This window comes from Canis aureus, chromosome 15 (genome assembly GCF_053574225.1).
Source record: "Canis aureus isolate CA01 chromosome 15, VMU_Caureus_v.1.0, whole genome shotgun sequence".
In the NCBI taxonomy this organism is placed as follows: domain Eukaryota; kingdom Metazoa; phylum Chordata; class Mammalia; order Carnivora; family Canidae; genus Canis; species Canis aureus.
In genome coordinates, this window is record NC_135625.1 from 21,964,328 (window position 1) to 21,991,658 (window position 27,331).

At 41.1% G+C, this 27,331-nt stretch overlaps 1 protein-coding gene across 1 annotated transcript; it reads left to right on the plus strand.

The window, feature by feature from the left end:
- Positions 1–1,891: 1,891 nt before the first annotated feature.
- On the plus strand, positions 1,892–25,914 carry FAM149A (family with sequence similarity 149 member A). The gene is made up of 14 exons (XM_077848796.1): positions 1,892–2,037; positions 6,788–6,898; positions 7,163–7,301; positions 9,230–9,372; positions 10,514–10,639; positions 11,295–11,465; positions 12,045–12,235; positions 13,161–13,315; positions 16,844–16,947; positions 17,462–17,671; positions 21,393–21,513; positions 22,706–22,834; positions 22,921–22,999; positions 25,606–25,914. The coding sequence occupies exons 1-14, from the start codon at positions 2,027–2,029 to the stop codon at positions 25,677–25,679; spliced, it is 1,764 nt and encodes a 587-aa protein (XP_077704922.1). The 5' UTR covers positions 1,892–2,026; the 3' UTR covers positions 25,680–25,914.
- The last annotated feature ends 1,417 nt before the right edge of the window (positions 25,915–27,331 follow it).

Genomic DNA, 27,331 nt, shown 5'->3' on the forward strand with positions numbered 1-27,331 from the left:
CTTTGGCCCAGGGCACGATGTTGGAGTCCCGGGATCGAGTCCCGCGTCGGGCTCCCTGCATGGAGCCTGCTTCTCCCTCTGCCTGTGTCTCTGCCTCTCTCTCTCTCTCTCTATCATGAACAAATAAATCTTTTTAAAAAATTTAAAAAAATTAAACAAAACAATGTACATATAAAGCAGCCAGTCTATATTGGGATCATAATCATAATATTCTTCTCTTTTGTTTCTCTATCAGGTCTCCCTTTATGTATCAATAGTTTTAGCAGGTATGTGTTTAACCTCAGACACCATCATAGCTTTCCTCATAGACACATCCATGCACACTCGCTCCCCACAGATGTACACATATGTATGGATCAGGATTAAAATCCTATTAATTTTAGGATTTAAAACCATTCACCACTTCAAACTGATTATTTGTGGTGGTAAGTGTGGGGAGGATGCAGTATCCTTAGTTCAAGACATGGATGGTTTTATTGTTGGTAGTGGTTTCTGACCATTTTCTTAGGGTTGCTCATTAAAAGTCAGATAAAAAATAAATAAACCAGACCTTTTTTTTTTTTTCACTAAGAAATGGAAGAGGCGTGGTGTACCTCTAAATGCAGGATGCCGAGCAGAAGGAATAGGTCGGCTTCATTGTACCTGTTCAGACTCGGGAGGCCTCAGATCAAAGGCGAATGGATATACAGGGCGGACTGCAAAGCGTACCAGCACCCGTTTTATTCATTGTAATTATGAAAAATCTTGTAGTGGGGAAAGGTACGCTATGTGCAGTGCCCGCACTCTGACACCTTGCTTGCGCAGCCTACTTAAGCTAAATCATTCCCATTCTTCCAGTTTATGAATATGATGGCTTGGTCATCACACGACACAGGGGCCAGTGACTTTGGTCCTGGTACAATTAATTGTGTGACTCCAAGATGGAAACAAGCACATACCAATACAGACAGGTTTGCAGAGAAGTTATTGGATCGGATACGATAAAACACCTGTGTGAGAATGGAGAGAGGGACCCTGAAGGGGCACAATTAGACCTAGAGTTCCTGTTAATCAGGTTTGCATCTTGCATTTACCAGGTCTGAGGCTTCGGGTTTTTTTAACTTTCCTTCTGCCTACCCTCCCCCCCTGCCCAATTAGGAATTCTCTTGATGGAAGGAGAGGATAGGTCGGCTACCCTCGCCCCCTTGCACCCCTGCACAATTAGGAATTCTCTTGATGGGAGGAGGGGGGACAGGTCGCCTACCGTCCCCCCTCCCCCGCACCCCTGCCCAATTAGGAATTCCCTGATGCGAGGAGGGGGACAGGTGAAGTCGTTCTGTGGTTCTCGGTCTATCTCCTGTTAATTAAAGGTCCACTTCGGGGAGTTAAGGAGAGCAAACACCTGTCGGGGCAGCCCGTCCCGCCCAGACAGGCCCGCGGAGGAGTGAGGGGCAGCGGGTGCGCGCGGGCGGCGCAGGGAGGCGGCAGGGCGGGCGCCCAGGGGCCCCGTGGCTCGCGGCCAAAGCTCAGGTCACTGGGTTATGAGATCGGGCCTCTGGCAGCAGGCTTTCCCCAAGGTTAGGTTCCCGGGAACGCGGGAGGCGGCGGCTGGGACGCGGAGCCCTCGGGGACCCCCCCCAGCCCCCCCCGCCCGGCCCGGGCCGACCTCGGCGGGGGCGGAGGAGGAGGAGGAGGAGGAGGAGGGCAGGGCGTGCGCGGCAGGACCCGGCCGGCGGGGGGGGGGGCGCGCCCCGCGAGCAGCCGCGCCCATGGGCCGCGCGCCCCCGGCCCGCAGCGCCCCCGCCAGCGCCGCTCCGGGCTCGGGCCTCCGGGGCGCCACTGCGCTGCGGGCGCGGGGCTAGCGGGCGGGGCCCGAGGCTCCGGGGGCGCGGGGCTGGGCGGGCGGGGGCCCGAGGCCCCGGGGGCGCGGGGGCGCACGGCCGCCCGCAGCCTGCAGGGGGCCCGCGCGGGGCGTCGGCGGCCGGAGGCGCCCAGGCCTCGGGGCGCGCGGCCGGGCCCCGGGGATGCGAGCCCGGGCCCGGGACTGATGGTGATCGGGTAAGTCTCGGGCGCCCAGGGACGAGGGGCGGGCTTCGCTCGGGTCGCGGGTTGGGGGCGCGTGTGGGGTGTTTCCCCTGCGCTGGCTGCGAAGCGGGACGGCGTCTGCTCGGCTTCCCCGCATCCGTTCGTGAGATCTGCGGTGCGGACATCGCCCGGCTTTCCCAGGGAAGCTGCTCCCGTGCACCGAGGCGACAGACTGTCCATCAGCCCCGAGAGCTGCCGCCGCTTCTAGGATGTGCTCCTCTTGGGTCAGGGCGGCACTGCTTTGCTTTTGCTTGTGAACTCGTTGTTAGATGTATTTATTATTTGACAGCACAAGCAGGTGATGCAGCTGGCAGAGGGAGAGGGAGAAGCAGACTCCCCGCTGGGTAGGGACCCCCCCCCGCCCCCTCCCCCCGTGGAGCTGGGTCCCAGGACCCTGGGATCATGATCTTGACCTGAGCCTGACCCCCTGAGCCACCCAGGCGTCCTGGCGCCCTTTCAGGGGACGAGGGGCTTCCTGAGAGCCAGCCCACCCAGGAAACCACCCCGCATTTTAACCCATTCAGAATACAGTGTTCGTTTCAGGCAGGCCTTTAAAGCAGAAATGCAAAATTACGAACGCTTCGATCACACTAATGTTGAATTTCTACAAGGCAAAAGGACAGAGGTTTGTGGGCTATCTAGAGGCAAGTTTTACTTATTTATTCATGAGAGACACAGAAGGAGAGAGAGGGGCAGAGACACAGGCAGAGGGAGAAGCAGGCTCCATGCAGGGATCCCGACGTGGGACTCGATCCTGGTCTCCAGGATCACACCCGGGCTGAAGGTGGCGCTAAACCACTGAGCCACCAGGGCTTAGAGGCAAGTTTTAAAGAGTAAAAATAGATAATAGAGTCATATCTTGACACTGGAAATGAGCGGCTCATAGAGATTGGGACTCAGCCTTCCCTTTGTTGCATGGGCAAATTAATGCCATATAGTTCAGTGGGTGCACTTCAGTCTGCTCCAAAACGCAGGTCACCTTTCCAAATGAACAGCCTTAAATGTACACCCATTAGCAGTTTTTTTTTTTTTTAACATCTCTAAAATGTAAGCGGCATAGACAAGAAGTAGTGTAAAGCTTATATGCCCATGTGTAACATAATAAAAGCTTAATAGACATTCCACCACTTTCATGTTTTATTTATAGGATGCATCCTGTACATCCTGTACACTTTTTTTAGGCTGCATAGTTTGCATAGGAATTGATGGTTTACAGGGAATGAGAGATGTTCAGTGCTGTGCATGAAATAACAGTACAATGATTGGTTAGGGGAAAGAAATCAAAGGTTCAAAACAAGGCATAAAAAGAAAAAACAAAAGGAAAATTGTATAGACTCTGTTGTTAACAATGTCAATAATTTGGGATTCCTGGAGAGACAGGCAGATGGCCTGGGCCCAGGGAGCAGCTGCATCCCTGTTTTCTTGGTGACCTTGGGTAGTCATTGCATTAATAGGCTCAGGTTTCTCTTTAGGGTTGTTCTGAGTTCTGTGGTCAAATGAACTCTGAAGTTCAAGAAGTTCCACAGAAATACAGAGACTTTTCAAGGAGATGAGAAGAACAGAGGAGAAAAAAAAGTTGGAGAAATACTATAGAAGTAGGTGGTGGTTGAGGACATGGCATCCATTTAATAGTAATTCCTCCCCCTGCACTCCCCCCACTGCATCCCTGCATTTTGAAGCTCTGTCATCAGCTACCCTTTGAAGTGAGTAGTAATGCTATCTGCGAAGGATATGGTGTTATATGAAGAGAGAACTTAGTCCTTTCATTTTGCAAATCATTTTCTTAGGTTGGAAAGACTCCCTCCCCCCCTCCCCCCAAAAAAGGGTGAATTTTCCTGGAGCAAGAGATTATTGTTCATTAGAAACAAAACAAACAGGCATGAGTCTGATTAGTGAATTTAGTTTTCCGGTTGCTTAAAAGACAGAGGAGGAGTGGAAAGCAAGGAACCATTGTATCCAGCCATCCAGTTGTAAAAGTCACTTTTGGAGATAGCAGTTGCTCCAAGAGCTGGGAATTTTCTGTCTTTATAAAGGAGAAGCAAATCTCCAGAAATGTCTTGAATTGGAAGAGTATGCTTGCGTCTGGTCACAATGTAATCTTTTGTGGTAAGCATGAATTTATAGAGTAAAAACATGTTGTTTGTTTGGCTCACTAATTATTAATTCTTTCAGCAAACATAGACTGACAGGCATCTCTATGTGACAGGCATTCTTTTAGGTGCTGCTGATAAAAAAAAAAAAAAATAGTGTAAAAATCATCTCAATAAAAGGCTGAGGGCCGGAAAGAGATCTATGTAATACAAAATGCTGCAGGAGGTACGAAGAAGCAGCTCAGTGTAGCAGGTGGTAACACTAATAGCAGTGAGGAAGAGCAATCTGATGGACCCAGCACTGATTATGCGGACTTTACATGCTTTTATCTAAGCTGGGTCTCACAACTGTAGGAAAACATTGACAGTATTGTCACTGTTTTTACAGATGTGTGTATTGGGTCCAGGAAAAGAAACAACTTGCTTGGAGCGCACAGCCAGTCAGGGCAGAGCAGGATTCTAATCTATCTTTATTTATTTTTTTTTAAGATTTTATCTATTTATTTATTTGAGAGTGAGTGAGAGATCACAAGCAGAGGGAGTGGCAGAGGGAGAGGGAAAAGCAGATTCCCCACTGATGTGGGCTTGATCCTAGGACCCTGGGATCTTGACCTGAGTCAAAGGCAGATGCTTACCCCACTGAGCCACCCAGCTGTCCCAATCTTTGTTATTCTTATGCAGATTATTATGAAGGAATTTATTTTAATTCACCACCCCGAAGTTTAAAATTGTCTCTCAGTGAGAAGCAGGTTAATTCATATGCTAGTGTGTATCTCTTAATGCTCAAAGAAGCTCTATTTGATGTAATTGTTGTCTCTTTTTTTATCAATTATTTTTATGTTTATTTTGAGTTATTGAGTCACATGAAAATGATGAATAATTGATAGTTTTTTGAGGCAACTGAAAAAGGCCAAAGGTAAAGCAATTTGTTAGCATACAAGCTTGTCCTGTATTCTTTTCTCTTAGTGCCTTTATGCTCAGAACCGCTTGATGGTATTTAAGATAAACGAGCAGTAAGAGGGAAAAAATTATATAATTCTGTTATTCTCGCATATAAGACATATGTATGGAAGAAAGATTCTTGCTAAACTCTGTAGTAATGAACTTGTTTTTTCAAATTCCATTTTTCATAAAGTATTATTGGTACATAACTCAGGGAAGAATTTATTCCTATATTAATATTTTTTAAAACTCCATTTATTTATTGTTTTTTATTTTTTAATTTTTTTAAACATTCTTTTTTTAAAGATATTTATTTATTTATTTATTTATTTATTTATTTATTTATTTATGGTAGAGAGAGAGAGAGAGAGAGAGGCAGAGACACAGGCAGAGGGAGAAGCAGGCTCCATGCAGGGAGCCCGACGCGGGACTGGATCCCAGGACTCCAGGATCGCACCCTGGGCCAAAGGCAGGCGCTAAACCGCTGAGCGACCCAGGGATCCCTAAAACTCCATTTATATTTAGAAATACAAGTGTAAATTAGGCACTGTTTTAATTGATAATGCAGCAAATTTTTTTAAATGAATGTTACTGTGGTATCCCTGTTAGAAATATTGAAAGTTGACTTTCTTTTTCTCCAAATCACTACCATATCTTCAATTAATACAAAATTTGAGTTATTTGTATGGGAAAATATGATTTCTGTAAAAGAATAAGAGGTGTTTACTGTTAAATATTAGGAAGCTACTATGACTAAGAGGGAGGTAAATGTTTTAAGAGGTTCACTGGAAGGGCATTTTAATGATTAACACTATTAACATTAGCTTTTATACACCAGTCAGGTTTAGTACCTTATTTAAAGTTTAGAGATTTCTTCTGTGTTAGTTTTCCATTAATTCTAATATTTTATTTTATTTTTTTGTAGTATTTTATCCATTTATTCACAAGAGACACAGAGAGGCAGAGACATATGCTGAGGGAAAAGCAGGCTCCCTGCGGGGAGGGAGCCTGAGGCAGGACTCAATCCCAGGACCCCGGGATCACAACCTGAGCCAAAGGCAGACGCTCAACCATTGAGCAACCCAGGCATCCCTATTTGTAAACTGCCTACACATCAGGCTACAAACCAAACAATGGTGCCAAACTAAAATGAATTATTGTTTGTGTGTTTCAGTCATTTCTTCTATTCATTCACGTGTTTAGTGATTAGAGAGAATTTAATATATTTCAGAATTAATGTGGAATTATCAATTTTTTCCCAGAAGACTGGTTGCTTTTGTAATCACAAGGGCACCTGGTCAAAGGACAAGTGGGATCTGAAATCCAGCTCATGTTTCATTTGCCTGGGAGTGGAGCTGTGTCTGCCAAGTTTTGAGCAAATTTTATTAGTCTGCTAAGTCACAAAAAAAGTTGTGTGTGTTTTTCCATTTTGCATAAAGTGGCATGTAGGTTAATGGCAACCTTGTTCTGAGAAAAATAAAAATGGTAAGCTCCCAGGCCTCAGTTTCTTGAGGATACACAGAGTGTGTGTATGCAGAGTATATGTGTATGTGTGTAGGGGGTGCATGTACACATGTGTTTAGGGGGACATGGAGGAGAGGAACAACTTTATGCAAAAGGATGTTTTAAAAGTTTTAATGAATAAAATCACTACATTAGAGATATTTTTCATAGTTTATTTTATTTTTCAGAAGAGGACTGTCAGAAGGACCTGGAAGGCAAAGTTTGGCTGCGAAAGGCAAAGATCCTTTGCCTACACATTTTACAAGAAATGTGCAGAAAGCCATTGACAAATATACCTGGTAAGAATTAACGTGTTAAATGGTTCTGATCTCAAAATCAAAAACATGCCCATAATGAAGAGAGGAAGCAGAATCAGTGATTGGTCATGCATTTCTAAGAGTTAAAAAAAAAAAAAAGCAGTTTTCAGTTTTAGTGTAATGAAATGTTACACTGCATAAATGTTTTCAAATAAGTTTTAAAATCAACTCAGAGCAGTACAACCACTTCTAGTTTAATCCCTTCCCAAGAAATGTTCTTTCTGTTGCTTGCATTGGTCTCTGCAGTGAATCTGGGTCATCGTTTCGATCCAGTGGAAGCCCCACGCCGGCAGGTGCCCACAGCTCTTGGCCTGGGTCTGGGACACAGAGTTCTACTACCGGCTTATCAACGGAGAGGAGCTCGATTTACTCTTGGAGAGATGATGTATGTCTCAGAATCTTTTGTATAATTCCATGATTACAATTTATAATGAAGAATTTCCTGTCTTACTTTTCAATACTCTCTTTACCAATTTTGAAAGCACTACCTATTTGTTACACATACACACATACATCCATAGAAACGTATTTACACGTCACGTGGGAACACTTAAAAATATAGAATATGTAAGGGAAAATAAAAATCACTCATAATCTCATAGCCCAGCGTCTTAGCCGTTGATAATTTTGCTCTTTCCCCACCTCCTATCCCCTCCCCCCCGTATGTTGTACATGATCTCTTGTATTATATCCGTGACAGGAAATTGGGGACTGACTTTGACAATTAGGAACTTAAATACGAGAAAAAACGTGGAGAGGTAAAAATTGTACAAAATCACCAGATGAAGTGATATCCCCCCAATACTCTAAATCAGATCTTTTACTTTCACCTCTCACCCTAGCAGAAGCTGTTAACTTTAACCCTTTTTTTTGTTCTCTTCAAGAGTGGGATTCTTAGCTGTGGGAGTGAGTGTCCAGCTCAGGCTTTTGTTGGGAGCTCTACTAACCACAGTCTCCTGCCCCTTTACCCTCTCAACTGTCCCTGAGAATAGGGTCCCAGCCTTTTGTGAAGCCCACGTGGCTGCGCAAGAGCCTCCACTACATCACCTTGGATGCTCTGACTCCTGCTCTTTTTTTGATGTTCTGATTTCCTTTGCCATTTTTAAAGCAGTTCACCACTTGGAAGGCACCTGTAGGTCCACTTCTTCGGGTCTGGGGTGTGTGTGTAATAGCTGGGCTTCTCACAGCCGCGGGGAAACACTGGACAGAGTCAGCTCCAAATCACTCAGGCCTTTTTGAACAAGGTGGGACCAGCTCATCTGTGACAAGCAGCCCTCCCCCTCACCCCCATGCGTCTGCAAATGGGAAGAAGGCTGAGGACCATTGCTTCATGCCATCCAAATTCTGAGATCCTTTCTATACACATTTTTGTGCAATTATCCAGAGAGATTCTTGCGACTTCCATTTATAGAATTGAAACAACTTCAGGCCCTACAATTGCTTTTCATTTAAAAACTTTAACTTACTTTTTTGGTGGGTAATATTTACAAAAAGCAGCAAAAGCCAAAAGAAAGAAAATTGAAAGTAAGCCCAGTCCCCTCCCGGGAGGCAAATATTATTAGTTGTTACCCTCTTGGCATTTTAAAAGAGATCATTCAACTCACCTGCTGTCTGGGAATCTAGTTTATTATCAATTTAAGCGAAGACGCAAAAAAATATTGAATATCATTCCATGATATTCAATCCAGTTTGAACCATCTTGAATCAGGTATATCACACTGAATGTGTGCTTTGTTGCTCTGAGTTGTGGATTAGATTTCAGGTTCACACACCCCTAAAAGAAATTATAGTCAAGGTTCTTCATTAAAAGAAGGTAAATGGCCCTCACATAAAAGTAATTTTCCATTTCAATGGTATCATCATCAGAAGAAAAACTAGCTGATATTTTGCAGATGTGCTTAGGTGTGTGACACCCAACCATACGAGGGACATGTGTCTATGTACACATGTGTACATACATACATATAGATATATAAATATGTGTAGTGTGTATGAGTCCATTTATGTCTGTCAATATGTGTACCTTTACCTATATTTACATCTCTGTAAAATCTCAAATAGGCCTCATAACTCGTGTGGTAGAAATGGTCTCTTTAACAATTAAAGAAGCTGAGTCTCACATTAGGATATAATTTATCAGAAGAGTAGAAATTGGGCCACTGGTATGTCTGACCACAAAGTCCACATTCTTGTTATCATGTCATACTTCTTCCTATATAATGGGCATTTTAAATTTTGCAAGCGTTACGGATTATGAAGGCCGGATTTCTACAACTTTTAGTCTTGTAACTAAATGTGCATTTCTTGTTTTAGGAGTTTGACAAAGCCAATGCACAGAAAGTACAGCAGTTATTCTGGGAGGTGGAGGAAATGTTATTTGAAGGGAAAGTCAGCCCTCAGACTCAGAATCTAGTGGCCGAATGCAGTGAGTGGGCAAGAAGATCCCTCCATCTGAGGTAGGGAAGTTGTTTATGGTAATTCTCTGAAATGGGTTTCGGAACCACCCACTGATGTTTTCACTGAAACCAATTGCCCCATCAAAACATGTATCCAGAACACGTCTTTGGTGAGAAAGCATATCCTTTGTTTTTATTTATTTATTTTTTACTTTTTTAGCATACCTTTGAAATGGTGCTGGAGGGAGGAACAGAGTAATTATTTGCCAAATGATTGGAAAGATGAATCTTACTGACCAAGATTCCTTATGTAGGAAAGATCACTTATTTTTTTAATCCCTCTGGTATTTATTTTATTTTATTTCATTTTTATTTTTATTTTTTAATTGATTTTTTTTATTAGGCTCCACCCCACAGTGAGAAGCCCAGTGCAGGGCTTAAACTCATGACCCTGAGATCAAGACCTGAGCAGAAATCAAGAGTTGGATGCTTAACTGATCCAGGCGCCCCAGGATCATTTATTTTTTTAATATCAAAGATGGAGAATATACATTGGGTCTGAAGGAAAGCTTTTCTTCTCTCAGTATTCAGCCAAACTCACTTAGGAGAGAAAAAAAAAATCCATCTCTGTTATCAGAAGTTCCTTTATATTAATTATATTTGGGGAGAATAGATTAGAGCACTTATACAAATGCAGATGAATTTTCTGGTTACCTCAACTAGGTAACTTAAAAAAAAAATCTTGACTAAGTAGTCTTTCAATTTTTCTACTCAGTCCTTTATAAGCCTTTTACTTGAAGAGTATAGTACGTCCAACCAATATTAATTGTGGGTGCTTATTTTTCTAGGTGTAGGGCACTTAGTGAAAAGCCAGGAGCTCAGAGCAGCTCCTGTCACTCTTACATAGTTAAGATAATAGTGAAGGAAGGAGGGTGGAAAAAGAAAACACTGCAAGGAATATAAGCCAGGTGTACATATTTATATAGTTTTATTCATTATGTAGATATTAGTTAACATTTATAGAGAGCTCCTACGTGCCCAGCATTACCCTAGCTGTCTGTTCCTTATCACTTCATATATGTGCATTCAAAATATTATTTCATCTGACTTTCAACATTGCAAAGCATTTTTCCTTTTTCTAATAAATTATATTAGAGTTCCTTTTATTCTTCCTTTTTATTTTTATTTTTTTACCTTGCAGAGTATTAGGAAGACAGCTCATCGTGCCAACTGATGAAGGGTTCCAACATTTCCAGGGCAGCGAGCCTCGTTCTGCACTCCACAAACCCTTCTTAGATGCCTGTGGACACAACCACAACAGCAGAGAGTAGGTTCCTATAGGTTATTTTTAAAAGTATTTTGAATTTCATTTTAGTTTTCCTTTTTTCATGTCTGTAGCCATGAGGCTTGGCTCCACTGATTTGGAAGCTTAGATTTCAGGGACTGGCAGGTACAGAGCATTTTTTTCCCAGGATGTTTCTGATTCTAAATTGATGGTGATGATGATAATGGTGCAGAGTGTGTGTAACGAGGGAGTTAACTCTTGAAATTCTGTTTCAAAGACTCTGAAAGGTGGGTTAGATACAAAATCAAAACCTGACCTCTTGTCATGGATCCTAAGTTCCAATGCAATAGCAAAAGAAATAAAGCTCTATCATATTTTCTTTTGTTCATCAACAGATTTTGATAAATCCCTCTATGCCAGTCACACATATTTGGGACTATGCCATGACATCATCTTATTACAGCAGAGGGGATACAAACTCACATAGTAACTTAAACTTAAGAGACCCTTAGAATTTTTAATGATGCCTGTGTAAAAATGTTGCTTTTAAGGATATGATTTTAACAAGTGTAATAAACAATGATTTTTTTGTTTGGGATTCTGTACTTTATGGATTTTAAAGACTTGCCAAAATCACACAAGCTTTATATTCTTGATATTTTACAAACTCTCACAGAGGATCTGCTTTTCCCTATAGGTTGTGCATCTCTGGCTCTCAAATACTCCCAGAGGCATGCTCAGCCTCAGCCCGGCCAGGCTCTGATGGCACAGGGGTTGCAGACCTAACAGCATGTTCACCCCTGGAAGAAGAGGTTTATGGCGTGGATGGAAAGATTGAGGAATATTTTGCTTTTGACAGAAAAGAAGAGTAAATAGAATTTATTTGACATTAACTTGGTGTAATAGTATTAATTTACTTGACATTTATTTGGATTATATGCTCATTTATTGTTTTGTGTATTTTTTACTTATCCCCCAAATTTTCCATTCTTTTGAGAGTATTACACTCCCAAAAGATTTTAGATTCCTAGCAGGATATGTCTATGCTGCATCAGGGCTTCCTCTCCACCCCCCCCTTTTTTTTTTTTTTTGAGAATATAGCACAGCTAGTAAACAAGAATTATGTTCAGCATGTTGGTGAAAGCGGACAGAGCTACTAGTGGCCTTCATTTCCTGAGGACTCCAGGCTGCCCAGAAGGGTAAAAGGGAAGGCCCAGACTCTGCACTAAATACAGAGACTTAAATTCGTTTTTAGATAAAAGCTACAAATATTGAATAATAAAAGTTGGCACATTAAAAAGTAACGTGCTGTTTAAAAAAGAATGTTATGTTTACATATGTAGAATGTACATGTGCATGCATACTAGGTAGAGATGAATAGGTTTATAACACTATTTTAACTTTAACCATTGGTACTTTTAGTAACCACAATGGGTTTTTTTCTTAGAGATGATGAATGTCTTGAGCAAAAGTCAGCTCACCGTCATAGGATGTGGCATAAACACGGACTCCCTCCCGTATCTCCTCATGACTGTATCAAAGATGCAGTGGCCGCAGAAGTGTTTGATCACGTCTGGACAAATGTGGTAGAAATATTGGAAGAACTGATTAGAAAAAATTGGGAAGTGACTCTCACAGGTACTTATATGTAGTAGTTGGCTCTAATGAAAAGAAAAAAAGACCCTTGGTGCTCAGCCATGTGCCCTCACCCAGCTTGGCCACACCTAGAATATGATTGGGTGAGAAGGCAAGCAGGTTTTCTCCCCTTAGTCATGAATGATCTTTAATCCCTTCAAAAAGGATGTTATTATTTTTTAAGAATATATATGCACTTTGGAACAATAACAGAAATACACAAGAAAGAAGCTTAAAGTTACTTTAAAAAAATCTCTGATAATAGGAGAACTTCTCTAATAATGGGAAATTGCTTTTTAATTGTTTATGACATTATTTGTAAAGCAAAATAGAAACATAGATAATTTAATAATCATTTCATTTAGCCTTACAAAAGGTTCTCTAAACTACTTGAAATTTAGATCATAGAAATGTCAGCGGTGGACGTTAATGGCTAATGTTATAGAATCAGTTTATTTTATAAATAAATGATTTTATTTATTTATTTATAAATAAAATAAACTGATTATTTATAAAATGTTCTCTAAACTACTTGAAGAAACAGATGATAGAAATGTCAGCGGTGGACATTAATGGCTAATGTTATAGCATCAGTTTGTACAAAAGGGTACTACTCATGTTAATTTAAATATATCCTTTTTTCCACCAAAGGGATTAGTTGGGATATTATAAAATACCAAGAATTTTTCTTGCCCCAGTGTATAGTCCCTGCTTTTCTACCTACTACTGGAATGATAAGCCTGTGTGTGTGTGGAAAATGTCACGTCAGTCAATTGCTCTGTGGGGTCTCTGCTCTACAGCAGGATTCAGTGGCCATAGCAGATTCATGGTAACTAAAAAACAGAGGTACTCTCCGAACAGTGAATTTTAAGTACATGTATTTAATAATATGTTTCCTAATAATCTTGATTTGGTATTGTTGACACAGAAGGAAAGAAACAGAAAGAAAAACTGAAAGTAGCTGAGAATAAATCTCCACTTCTACATATTTCTCGTATTAACACTGATGCACCAAGTGTTCCCCCATCCAGAAGCTCTGAAGCTCGCAGCCTATCCCTGGCTTCTCATCTTAATCCACCTCAGGTAGGTGTTTTTCTACTAGTCTTCAATATTTTTTTAATCTCTGGCCTGGATTTGTCAGAGTGCCATCTAGTGTTTGGTTTTGTTTGTTAATTAGACTAAAATTTAAAAATAATCTTTTCAAGGAGTATAATAGCATAACCATATTCTTTTTTTTAAAAAAAGATTTTATTTATTTATTCATGAGACACACAGAGAGAAAGAGAGGCAGAGACACAGGCAGAGAGAGAAGCAGGCTCCATGCAGGGAGCCTGACATGGGACTCAATCCCGGGTCTCCAGGATCACACCCTGGGCTGAAGGTGGCGCTAAATCGCTGAGCCACCCGGGCTGCCCACCATATTCTTTAATAGAGTAGGGACACTCAGATTTGAAACTGTCCACCCGCTTTGAGCTGTAGAATTTTTTCCATATTTTTAAAGAGAAAAAAAATGCTTTTCCTCAACATTTCTAACCAACTTGAAAGTTACAGAGGTTTTCCTGTCTTCCCACCAAAATAATAATAAAAAAAAGTCAATGAGAATATGTTGGGTTCATTCAACATTTATTGAGTTTGCATGAAGTGTACTGTAGTAGATGTTTTGAGGAGACCTGTAGATGAGCAAAGCATGGTCCTTGATCCAGTAAAAGGAAAAGCATAGTATAAATCACATGCAATACATTGTGTGAGTCATGTGCAAAACGAGGCCTCAGGAGAATAAAGGAGAGAATGATTCATCCTGACTGGAGCTCAAGTCTTGATCTTTTAGGTTGGAGGTGAAATTGAGCCGAATCACAAAGAAGTGAATGGTTTTGCATGGGTAGGAAGTCTGTGTGGGTCATTTCAGGCCAAGCAGAGGCATGTTTGGAGAATAGTGTGTGGGTGGGATGGGATCAGAGGTGAGGATGCTGGGACCAGCAGGGGAATTGTACCAAGAACAGGGCATTGAGAGTCCTGGACCATTGTGAGGATTATGTTGGACAAGTCATTTAACTTTTCAAAAGTTGAGTTTCCTTTATCTAGGGAATGATGTCCAAGTATTGTTGTGAGGATGAAATCACATAAATAGGTGAGAGCTCCTAACGCAGAACCTGGCACATGTTAGGTACTCAGTACATTTTTCTCAGATTGCTTCCTTAGTTAAAGGTCAGGTGGAGGGTGAGGCCAGAAAGACTGATCTTGTTCATGGGAGACCTCAGTAGTGCTAGGGAGCTTGGACTTTATGTTTGCACAGCTCGTCTTGTGTGGGGGAGCAGAGAAAAGGGGTAAGACAAGATTCTTGGTCTTGAGGTACAGGCAACTTAGCTGGAGCGAGTCAAGCCATGCCAAACGATACTATACACGTGCACACAGGTGCACACACACAACATGAGGCAGTCAGTGGTAGTAGAGCAGATGAGAGTTTGAGCTGTGGGACTACAAGTATGGGGTCGGATGTGACAATTTATTAGTTCTGTGATCTTGAATCAGTCCCTCAAAGACTTCGTCTCATTATCTGTGGGATCTGTGAGTCAGGAAGCTCTGCAAAGTAGAGGAGCTAAGACATTTAGTGCAATGTGTAGCATAGAGTAGACACCCAATAAGTGTTAGCTTTCATTATAACCAGATGCAAACTGTAGGCTATATTGTATCATACCATATCCTAGCCTGGCTATATTGTAATCTGATGCCCTTTAGCTCATAAGTGCCTTGCAGTTCGGGGGGAAAGTAGCATACCTCCATAAAGTAGAGTGACACATAAACTAAATCTGAAATGATAGGTAAGATTTAGAAAGGCTGAAAGAAAAAGGGAAGATGTTCAAGGCAGAGGCAAAAATATGCATCTAGCATAGGAGCAAATAAACAGATGCTCTTTGAGAGATTAGAACACAGAATAGTGTGTAGGGTCCAGGGGCAGAAGTACAAAATAGGAATGTCTAATAGTATTGTTTTACTCTGTACATAAGGGCTTTACAGTAAGCCTTCTTTGCTTTTGCCAATCAAAATAAACTTTTGGGGGCAGCCCAGGTGGCTCAGTGGTTTAGCGCCGCCTTCATCCCAGGGCCTGATCCTGGAGACCGGGGATCGAGTCCCACGTCGGGCTCCCTGCATGGGGCCTGCTTCTCCCTCTGCCTGTGTCTCTGCCTCTTTCTCTCAATCTCTCTGTGTTTCTTATGAATAAATAAATAAAATCTTTAAAAAAAATAAACTTTCGGAACTGCTACCCTTTATTGTATTTTTTGTTTTTTTAAAACTGCTCTGGCAGGTTCAATTGTGTTTCCCACTTTGCAGATTCAAATATGTGGTATGAATCACATAAAAATGGACAGCTGATGGCAGCATGGAAAAAGAATTCTTAAGTATTAGGCAGTATAAGTAAACTTGAGAAATATGGAAATTTTTAAGTTTAAAGGGGTTTTTACAAGTGTTTTCTTTTTGTAGATTTTAATGGGTTTTGGAAATATTTTTTATAGCTAATTTGTTTTCATTTGAGTCAATGTTAAAATGAATGGAAAGCAAGGTTGAAAGTAAAGATGAGATATTATTAGAGCCTGTTTTGAAATAGTCAAAGCGGGTCTAGCAGTAATTACAACAGGTCTTAATTTATTCCTCTAACACTTTTAAAAAATATTCAACCTGGGGAAAATGTGATTGTAGTTGCCACATCTATTCTCCAACTAGAATACGATGCTAGCTTCAGAAACAGGATTTTAAATATTGAATCTAAATATTGTTTCCCATCCTAGTTGGTCATATCATGGGACCAGATAGGGAATTCATGATTATTTACCCTCACTTCATGCTTCCACCAGTGCTATCTAATTTAATTCTCATACAAAGTATCTATCGTTATCCTCACTTTAGGTAATTAAAACTCCAGGAACAAAGTAATCTTTCCAGGACCACCTACCAGGAAACAGAACTGGGATTCTAATGTAAACCTTCAAAATCTGAGATCTGGTTGGGCTTTTACCCAGGCTATTGTGCTGCTCCCAGGGCTGCTAACTGGGGCCAGCTGTGAAGGATAGGGTAGGAGAAGAGGTCTAAGCAACAGGTCTAGGAGGTCTAAGCAGTTAGGAGCTGGGGCATGTCCCTTCCTTTGCTTCTGCAGATTCCCTGTCTGCCTTCTTCATCCTGGTATTATCTGGAGGCTGGTGCATGGTGGCTGTATGAGGGCTCCCTTGCCCTGAAGCTCTTGGAGCTCAGAGCAAAGGATGAGAATGACAGGACATTGTTTACTCCTAGCCTCTCTGCCAGGTGACAGTGATCAGTGGCATTTCTCCGAGCAGCTACCCTGTCCAGATTCCAGAAACCTCTTCCTCACTTCTCGCCATTGCAGTCATGCATGTGGTACTGTGTCCCTACTGCTACATGGTTATATTGCCTGGGGGGAATTAAGCCATTTCCTGTTAATTTCTTTTCCCACATCTTTATAAAAGATCCCTTTTGAATTTTTTCGTCAAAGTAGCCAGTTGGAGTGTACCATTTATCGCCCGCTGATTCTTGACAGGCACCAAGTAATCTCAATAGCACTGGATGCCTCTTAATTTCTATTGTTTCTACTTTTCACAGGTTCATCGCTTCTCCAACAATTTTTATAGTGATTTGAGTGGTGTGATGACAATTCAGGCAAAACCACTGCAGCAGAGACCTACTTATTTTGCAGATAGAACACAGTATGTATAAGAAATAATTACCCCCCCCCCAAAAAAAAAGAAATAATTACCCCACCTCTTCTCTATGCTGGATACACTCAAGCACTGAAGACTGAAGAGGATGTGGGATAATGAGCATCCCGCTGAACCCCTTGCGATAGGTATGCCTGAGCCCATTCGGGGAAGGAGACAGCCACGCGTGAGAATGAAAACACACACTTATAATATCAACCACAAAATGGTCATTGTTAGGGTAGATAGATAAGGGGAAGACACCTGTGAAATTTTAATCTTGTGGGCTATTCGGTAGGATTACATCAGTGAGAACCTTAGATCTTTTCTTTGTTTCCCCGTGGTTGATTCTTCAGTGAAGTTGAAATTGATTTGGAAATTATAGTCTTTCATTCAACCAATACTTAGGAGTATCTTATTGAGCCAGGCACTGTTCTAGATGATGCCTAGTAGTGGACACATATATGTGCCTTGTTCTCCTAATGCTTACATCTGAGTAATCAACTTGACCTCCACCCCCCAGGAATGAGCAAGAGGACAGATCATTGGGTACAGGGGCTGGTGCTATCTCTTTGGCACGACACCGCCTGGGACGAATCTCAGATGCTCGTGTACTACACACTTCTGGAAAGAAAACACCTGCACACACGAGGCTGCCTTCTCTTACTTCAGACTCACAGAGAATGAAAACCCCCAATGTGTACAGTGATGAGGTTCTTCGGGGAACAAAACTGTAAGTCCTGTCTCTCTCCCGGTAAACCAAATGTCACAGAGGACAGAGAAGCTTGCCAGTTAGGACTTACGGATTCTTATTTGTCAAATTTTATGTGGCTACTTCTCAGGTATTTCATGAATTTGAATTTTTTAAAGATTTTATTTATTAAAGAGAGAGAAAGCATGAGCAGAGAAGAGGGGCAAAGGGAGAGGGAGATGCAGACTCCCCTTTGAGCAGGGAGCCTGATGTGGAACTTGATTCCAGGACCCTGGGATTATGACCTGAGCCAAAGGCAGATGCTTAACCGACTGAGCCACTGGGCGCTCCATGCATTGGAATATTTAACATGAATTTTGTTCCAGTAGTATAGTTGGTTATATCCTGGAATAAAAAAATCAGGCAATGTACCTGTAGCAGTGCAGCAAAATGAAGCTATAATGGTGAGGCCATCTTGGGTGGGTATTCAGTGGCCTAATCTGTAAAACTAATAGTTAACTAATGCTTTCAAATTACATACGCAATTCTTTCTTATTATGAGGTCCAAAAAATTAGTGTGCATACAATCCTATACAAATAAAAGGGACATACATAACTTTCAAGTTTTTGTTTGTCTCAAATTTTTATTTAAATTCTAGTTCGTTTACATATAGTGTGATACTAGTTTCAGCAGTAGTCCAACTATTAGTTTTTATTTAACTCCGAGGCTGCGTTTCACTCCATGTGGGGAGTTTCACAAAAGCTTTTGACCTTCAGGATCAACTTCAAATCATTGCTGTGTTAGATTCGGAATCTGTCCAGTCCTTTGTTGCAGAATTACGAAGGAGCAATCCAGCTTTCTCACTCAAGTGTCAGGCAATCCTTCCATTAATAACAGCCAGTGTTTATTGACTGCATTCTGTTACCAGCACCAGCTAAAGGAGTCGCACTTATTATCATATTTATTACCTGCCACAGATCTTTCGAGTTGGTACTCACAGTATCCCAGATCCAAGGTGAGGAGACAGAGGCTGAAAGAAGTTGCATAACTTGGCCAAAGATGATCTCCCGAGGGAGAGGCAGAGCTGGGACTCCCCACAGTACTGTTCAGCTTCAGAGACCAGCCCTGGACTACAGGGGCCCCGGGAGTCCTGCAACTACAGGGGCCCCGGGCGTCCTGCAGCCAGGAAGCCAGTTATTAAGGGGCTGCCCTGGGCTCCCCACTGCAGAGATGGGAGGCATGAGCTAGCCACCAGAGCTAACCAGTAACTGGATTTTTTGGGATGCATTACATAGTGCCATGGCACCTTTGGTTTTTGATGCGTCTCTGTTTCTTTCACCATCTGGAACTGATATTTCCGATGTTATTTGGGTTATTTGGGTCACCCGGGGTTATCTGCTCTGGGAGTTCTTTCAAGAGTGCTCCCTCTCCTCCATCCTTCGTGGCCATCTGGGACCCCTTCGCCCCCTGCCAGGGTCACTAGCCCATTGAGGCCCTCTCCTCCTCTTCCCCCCAGCCTGCCTGGGCTCCACTGTCAGGCTTTCCTCCCAAGCCTTTTCTATTTTCTCTTGAAATAAGCCAGATGCCTCCAACTGGACATTCCCTTCATGTTCTGGCCCCCTCTATCTGCAGGCCCATGTTTTTCAACTTTTTTGTTTGTTTGTATTATTCCTGCCATTCTAAAATAGGGTTTTTTTTAAAGATTTATTCATTTATTCATGATAGAGAGAGGAAGAGAGAGAGAGAGAGAGAGAGATTGAGAGAGAGAAGCAGGCTCCATGCCGGGAGCCTGACACGGGACTCGATCCCGGGACTCCAGGATAGCGCCCTGGGCCGAAGGCAGGTGCCAAACCTCTGAGCCACCCAGGATCCCTATTCCTGCCATTTTAGACTACCTTTTGTAATTCCTCCCCTACCCATGGAATTTTAATGCCACAAATCTACTGTATAGTCTATGTATTGTTCTTTATATCTGTGTTTTATGCATAAAAAGAGTAAGGGTTTTTTTTTCTGGGGGGGGGGGATGTCCCACCAACAACCAGTGTTTGCCTGCTGGGAGCAATGTCACCATCTTTGATTCCGCATACCTATATCTTCCTGCTACTTCTCATCACCCACCTTGACTGGGGGCAGTCGTATTGTCTCTCTGACCCACAAATACACCAACTGTGAATGTTCTTACTTCCAGATTTTGTTTGTGCTCTTTCACTTTTATTAAAATAACATCTTTTTAACTATAAAAGTATGACAAGTTCTCTGTGGATACAAAAAATATGAGTAGATATCAAAGATCACCCGTATGCCCAACACATACAAATATAAAAATGATAACTTGGTCAGTTTACTACCAATTTTGTCCATGGTTATGTTTCTTCTTTTCTCTCCTTTCCCTTTTCTTTTTTTCCTAATAATATATTATCGTACTATTGTGGCACTTTTCATATGATTTTTTGACTTAATGTCATTCATATTTTCCATGTTTTTAAATATTTTTGAAAGCATGATTTTAACAACTAGAAAAAGTAACATGTGGGTATGTGACAATTTATTAAGTATTTCCCATTACTGAAACTTTTCATTCCTTCTATATTTTCACTATTATAAGGTACAGTAAACATCGTTTTATACAAATCTTTTTTTAATTTAAATTCCAGTTTATTAATATACAATGCAATATTAGTTTCAGGTGTACAGTGACATTTTATGTAAATCTTAATAAGGATGTCTAAATTGTGTCCTGGTGGTGTCATTCTAGAAGTAAAGCAGCCAAGTCAAAGGTTATGGATGTTTTTAAGACTCTTGGAATACTTTTCCAAAGCTCTTCCCAGAATGGTTTGGGACTACTACAATTTGTAGTTCCATTGGCAGGATGTGAGACTTTTTCCTTGCAGCCTCTTAACTATGGGTAGTATATGTATTTTAAAACTTGATAGGTCAAAAGGGTCATATTTTAATTTTCATAACTATTACCAACAAATAAATGAATTAGAGTCTTATTGTAAAATATCCATCTTTGTCCTTTTGCATGAACTGGACAATTTTCCAGTGTCAGTATCTGGTAGGGAATGTCTACCATCATTACTCTTCTTTTATTAACATTTCCTCACCTTTCCTGACAAACCTTATGATCTGGTTGTCAAATTCAAAACCAAAAAGTATCACATTGAACCTGCTCACATTAAATCTATCAAAAACCTAGGGAAAACTGACATTGTCACAATATTCCATCTTCCCATCAAAGGACTTGTTTGCCTCTCCTTTTAATGACCTTATATAAGTTTTATAGTTCTCTTCATCTGGGTCCTGCACATTTGTAATTAATGTTATACTTCATGGATCACACCACTCCCTAAATTTCTACAGTACAAATATTTAGAATCATTTACTGTGACCTTTTATTACATACAGTAATTATATTGTTCTCTAATTACTTCATGGGTTTTCATCTTGTTTTCAGGAACTTGTAAGCTTGTCAAGGGGGGAGACACTAGATCCTCAGTTACTTGCACATTCTGCCCATGGTTGGCCCAGCTGAGCACTCAGTATATACAGGTTGACAGTCCCTGCTGAACAAGGAGAAGGCGACTGGAGCCGGTGCTCATTCCCCTCCCTACATTTATCTCGGGGACATTCCACTCATGCACCATGAGCATTTCTTTTGGAAGGCAATTGTGATTAGTAGCTCAGATTAAGAGCTTCGGGTGAGGTCCATCCCCTTCTGTCTGCACCTGGGTACCCAGTCACATGTTGTTGTGTTTACAGGCAAACTGGCGGGGACCGTGTGTCCTCCTCATCAGCTCAGGCCTCGCGGAGCAGATTACCCCCAATAGGCTCAGAGACCTGTGAGCAGAATATGGCAGTTCCTGGATCTCGACCTGTTTCTGTAAGACAGATTTCCTTCTACTTAAGTGCACTATTCAGATTTTCTATTGGAAAACAAACGAAACAGAATATAAGTTTGGCACTTCCCTGTGAACACAGTAATAACAAAATGTCTCTCCATAATCTGCTTCCTGACAGTGACAAGTGACAGGAGGTAGGAAGGTTAACTCATTGTGTTGTGAAATACAAACATGATTTGAATTAAGTCAGAAAGTCCAGGTGTCAAGGAAAATCTGATAGGTTGGTATAGAGAAGAAAATACCATGCCTGTCAGGTCAGGAGACAGGAAGATCTGTGTTTGAACCCTGACTGCAAACTCTGTATGACTTGGTAGACAGTAATCTCTCTGAGCCTTAATTTTCTCACTTGTTAAAGGGTCACACTGATTCCTTCCTCAAAGAATTGTTATAAGAATGAAATGAAATTACAGATGGTAAATTATGCCTGCATAAATAGGACCTCAGGAAAACACCTCTGCCATTTTTATCAGGCCTCATTCTCACGGTTAACCTGCACCACGTCTGGGCAGCGTGGAGGGGAGCATCTTCTTCACCCACGTTCAACTCAGCCACACCATGGCAAATGGTCTGGGAAGGTCTGAGGCTGCTAGTGTGCGTACCCACACGTCCCCCTAGACTTACAATGACCCCTCACTTACCTCCCATATGGGTAACATTTCCCTATTTCGGAGAACACAGAAGGACTCTGGGTTTGGGAGCATAAAGGCCTCGAGAGAAAACCTGACAAAAACATTTTCTCTTGCATTCTTTTGCCTTCTTCAGTACAGCAATAGAACCCATGCCCAGAGAGGCAGGAGTTGCAAAGCATTGATGTGTAACCTTAGCATGTTGTGGCTTAAAGTCATGTTGAAGGCAAACATCACATAAAAAATATTCCGATGCTTCACAAATGAAAAATTCTATTGTGATTATAATTTAATATTAAGAATTTTATGTGGTTAAGTTTTTCAATCCATGTTTATCTATTCGGATGCTACCATTTTACCAGGTTAAATAATAAAATTACGTAATTAGAATATATTTTGATATTTATGCTTGATAGGCCTTGTACTTCACAGTATCTAAATAGAAGTTTCAAATAAGCAAGTGAATGATTGAGCATGTAGAGATCTTCTTTTGTATTTTTAAAGGATTGCATTTACCTTAAACCAGAACATATTATCTTTTATTTAGTACAGAGGGAGGCATCCACAGAACCGTGTGTTAAGTGCGATACCTGACAGTTTAGAACGATCACCTCTTCGAGAAAGATCTCTGACCATAGAACAGTTTTCAAGACCCAGCACAACCCATGCATTTCGGGTAGGTTGTCTGTTAATCATAAATGTGATTTTTAGAAATATGTGAAACAATAAAACTCAATTCTCATTTTATTTTTCTTCTAATAGCTAGATACTCCTCGAAAAGGTTCATTGACATTGATGGAATTTGCTGGCCACTCGTGGACAAGTCAAAGTTTCTTGACAGGTCAGTTTTTCCCGCATATAAGTAAAATAATATAATATGTGAAGCTTCAAGTTTTGGAAAGAGAAATTGAGGATTATCTACCTTAATAGGACTATTCTGACCATATAGGAGGAAATAGCCCAAGTGTTTATCATCAATGGCCAGACACGAAGTCTCTACAAAGAGCAAAGCTGCAAAAATAAGCACTTACCTGCTGTTAGTCATAAAGGGTAAAATGCCCAAATGCTCTTCATTTAATTGGGGCCTCACAGAAAAAGAAAAATTCTGTCTTAGGAGGCTTGTGAGAAATCAGTATCTCTCTCTGTGCAATGCAGTTTTCATGTTTTCCACGAAACCTTAATCTTAGTTCTCTTTGAAGATCTAATTATAAAAATGCTTCATGAAATTAATACAAATATTCTAAGTATTTTATAATGGAGAGTTTTACAGATAAATACTTGTTTTCAGCCTAGTAGCTATTTTTAGGGTAAAGTTTCTACTTGAATTTAGGCTAACGATGTTTTAGTTTTCAAAACTGTTACCAGCATTTTTGTTTAAGGAGGCAACATAGCATTGTCATGAGTCATGCCACTCTGAAACCAAATGCCTGCTTACCATCGTACTCGCTGAGCTATCTTAGAGCCTCCACCTTTCTGGGCCTCAGTTTCTTCTTTTATAATAGGCTGGGTGGATGGATAGAACAATCATTGGAAAAATGTAGGCAAAGGACCTAACTAGATTCCAGGAATATATTGTTTGTTTAAAAATTATGAATACTTTGTATTATAGATAATCTGAAATGTAAAGGATAATTTGCTATCTTAAGGCAAATGCTATAATTTAAAAATAAATCTGGTAAATTGGAAACAGTGGGACAGCGCAGCAATTTTATCATTGTTTACATCAGCCCTTTTATAATTCTGTACCACAGTGATATCCAAGATTCTTTAGCCCTTTATAATTTTTCTCCTATGCAAATAGCCCTAAGCCACTATGCCTTTCTGCTACTTTTCTTTGTATATCCCCTAGCAACATTAGCTCTCACTGTGAGTGACAGTAGTTCTTTTGTTTTTTTGTTTTCTCTAAAAGGCAGTCATGCTAAGTTATCAGGTATTGCTCTGACTTGGAGATGGTCAGGAGCAAAGTAGGCATAAAGTGTGTTTATTAATAAATAGCAATGTACCAAGTGCTCCCTCTGTGCCAAGTTCTGTGCTGAGGGCTGGCATTCAAACACCAAGGAAGTTTTGGCCTGTGCCTCAAGGAACGCTCAGTGTAGTGGGGAAGACGGAAAGGACCAGGAGAGAGGTGAGCAGGACCACAAGCTGGATATGCAGATGGCTAAACGGATAGAGAGGCTTCCCAGAGGAGGCGTGAGCCATGCCAAGCAGGATGAGCATCATGTGGTACATGAGAGAGACTCATTCCAAGGGAGTCATGTCCAGGAGACAGTGGTGCTGAAAGAGAGAGCTCATGGAATTGTGATGAATTTGGTTTTGGAGATGTTGACTGCAGCGAGCTAAGTGGAGCTGTCTAATAGTTTGTTGGTCACACAGGATTAGAGGTTCGGAGAGGGAACTGGGCTCTGAATTTGTTTTAAATCTCCACATTTAATTTTCCCCCAATACTAAGTCAGTATATTCTCTTATTGATAACTTCGCGCCTATTATTATTGATGGTCAGAAGCCTTTTTTATTTCTAAGGAGTAAATGAGGGTACGTAAGAGAGATATGCCTGTATTTCTAAGCATTTATTTTCTTTTTCTCTGATAAGCAGGCATGTAATCTGTTTCTCGACCTTTGCTTCCAGGTCAGAAAGCATTAGGAGCTATTAATTTATTAACAATTGTTCTGTGACAGAAAAAAAAAAGGAAATGCTGTGGGGGCATCCCCAATAGTGGGAAGAAGGATCTCTTCAGGCAGCTGACTGCTCCTATGAAGTAGTAGGGTCGTCAGAGCTCACTACCCAACTTCCTGAGCCTTAGGGAATCCACCTTTGGGTAGAAGGTTCGAGCAAACCCATCAGCTCTGGGAGGACACAGGGTAGCACCCAGGCTTAGTGGAGGGGGCGCCCCCTTCCTTCCTCTCAGGACCCCAAATGGCAGTTTTTGCATATTTCCTGGTTTACATAAAATAACATGAACATATTTTTTTTTATTTTTAATTTATTTTTTATTGGTGTTCAATTTACTAACATACAGAATAACACCCAGTGCCCGTCACCCATTCACTCCCACCCCCCGCCCTCCTCCCCTTCTATCACCCCTAGTTCGTTTCCCAGAGTTAGCAGTCTTTAGGTTCTGTCTCCCTTTCTGATATTCCCCACACATTTCTTCTCCCTTCCCTTATATTCCCTTTCACTATTATTTATATTCCCCAAATGAATGAGAACATATATAAAGAAGATGTGGTTTATGTATACAATGGAATATTACTCAGCTATTAGAAATGACAAATACCCACCATTTGCTTCAACGTGGATGGAACTGGAGGGTATTATGCTGAGTGAAGTAAGTCAGTCGGAGATGAACATATTTTTTTTAATCATGTGCATAGAAAGTAAAAAATAATCCTTTGAAAGCTGGAATTATTAGTGTTTTAATGAGAATTACTTTTTGGTTGGTGTTTCAGGTTCACAACATCCGCCTAAATCTTTTCAGAGGACAACTCTGACTACAAGAAAGAGATTCCAGGTGGCATCTTGATGGAACTTGGGCTTAAACTTCAAAGCCTCACCATGCCATTATCACTTGAAAAGTGGAAGAACAAGTATTATACTGTGTATCTGTCTGATAGTGAGATGTGAACCTGAGTGAAATGCAAACAAATAAACCACTTAATTTTGATCACTCGCATTGTAAAGAGACTACAAGTCAAATTCACCAACCTTCTTTACGGGAAGCATTCCAATAAAGGTTCTTTAGGCTTTGCTCGAAAGAATCTAACATGTTTGTAATCCATCATTTTATCAATTATACACAGACACATAATTAGTATATGTATCCACATACTACTTAACATATGAGAGGATATTATCTAGGAATAAGCCATTTTGTAATGTTGTGTCTTGACATGTGTTTGGAGTCTCAGTCTGTCACTGAGCTGTCCAAATCCTGATCATTAATACATATCACTCTCTTCTCTAGAAAATAGCAAACCCATTTTGGTACAGTGTGTCGGTTTACCTAAGATTCAGATTGTTCTAGTCAATTAATTTGGGCTACTTTTGAATCAACTGGATTTGAGCATGAAAACTAGTAAACAAAAATGGCTTGAGGAATTGCCATTCCTCAAAGAGGCTCACAAACCCAATTGATTCAAAAGTAGCCCGAATTTATTGATTTTTAAATCTGAACATAAACATAATATATCATTTATGGTTTCCTCCTTGTTGTTTACAGGTGAAGGTGTTCATCCACTGAAGGAAGGCTTTCAGCATCCTCTTCCCTTATTTGATCACAGGCTGACTTTTGCTCAGATGTCACCTCTGCCAGAAAGCCTTCCTGACCCTTCTAAGGCAGCGGTTCTCTCCTCTCTGTCCTCTTGCCCTGCTTTCTTTCCTTCAGAGAATGTGTCCCTGTCTGATAGTCATATAGAAAATGAAATAGGGAATGCCAAGGAGACATGGTCGATTGGAAGTCAAGCTCTAGGGTCATTTTCTTTTGCTTCCCCACCCCATGTTTTTTTCTTTATAGTGACTTATATTCTTAGGTTCACTTTTAGATTCTCAGATCTCAAATCACCATTTTTCCCCCATCACTTAAATTTATCAATCTATATTTTAGTAACCCAAAATGAAATTTCATCTATCTATCATCATGGACATGTATTTTCAGACATATTTCCACTGTAAGAAAAGAAGATTTTGGCCTATCTATAGATATCTGAAATTAAAAAGTATGTTGGGACTAGAATTAGTATTGTCCTTGATCACGGAATGATGGAACATATGTGATGCTAGAGCCCCATCTCCTCTGATCATTGCTCCCTTCCATTCCTGATTCATTTCTTATAGTAACAGAGCATGTTAGGGAGTAGATGGATGATGGCCACAGCTCTGCAACTCTAGGTAGCATTTTTAATGCTTAGTTACCCACACAAAGCAGACTGAAACATTTGGAGAATTTTCTAAACACCCCCCCCCCCCAACATCAGCTATAGAAACTTTCAAGAGAAAATATTAGTGTTAATTTAGCAGCTACCATCTAGGAAGAATTCCTGGACATGGGAGCAGTCTGGATTCCCGGTTCCTAAGGGCTTCTAGTTTGGGCTCTCTGGTCCCTAATTACGGCCAACTGTACTCATTTTATCCACCCTGCTCTTAACAGAACTGCTCAGGCTAATTTCTACCAGCTTC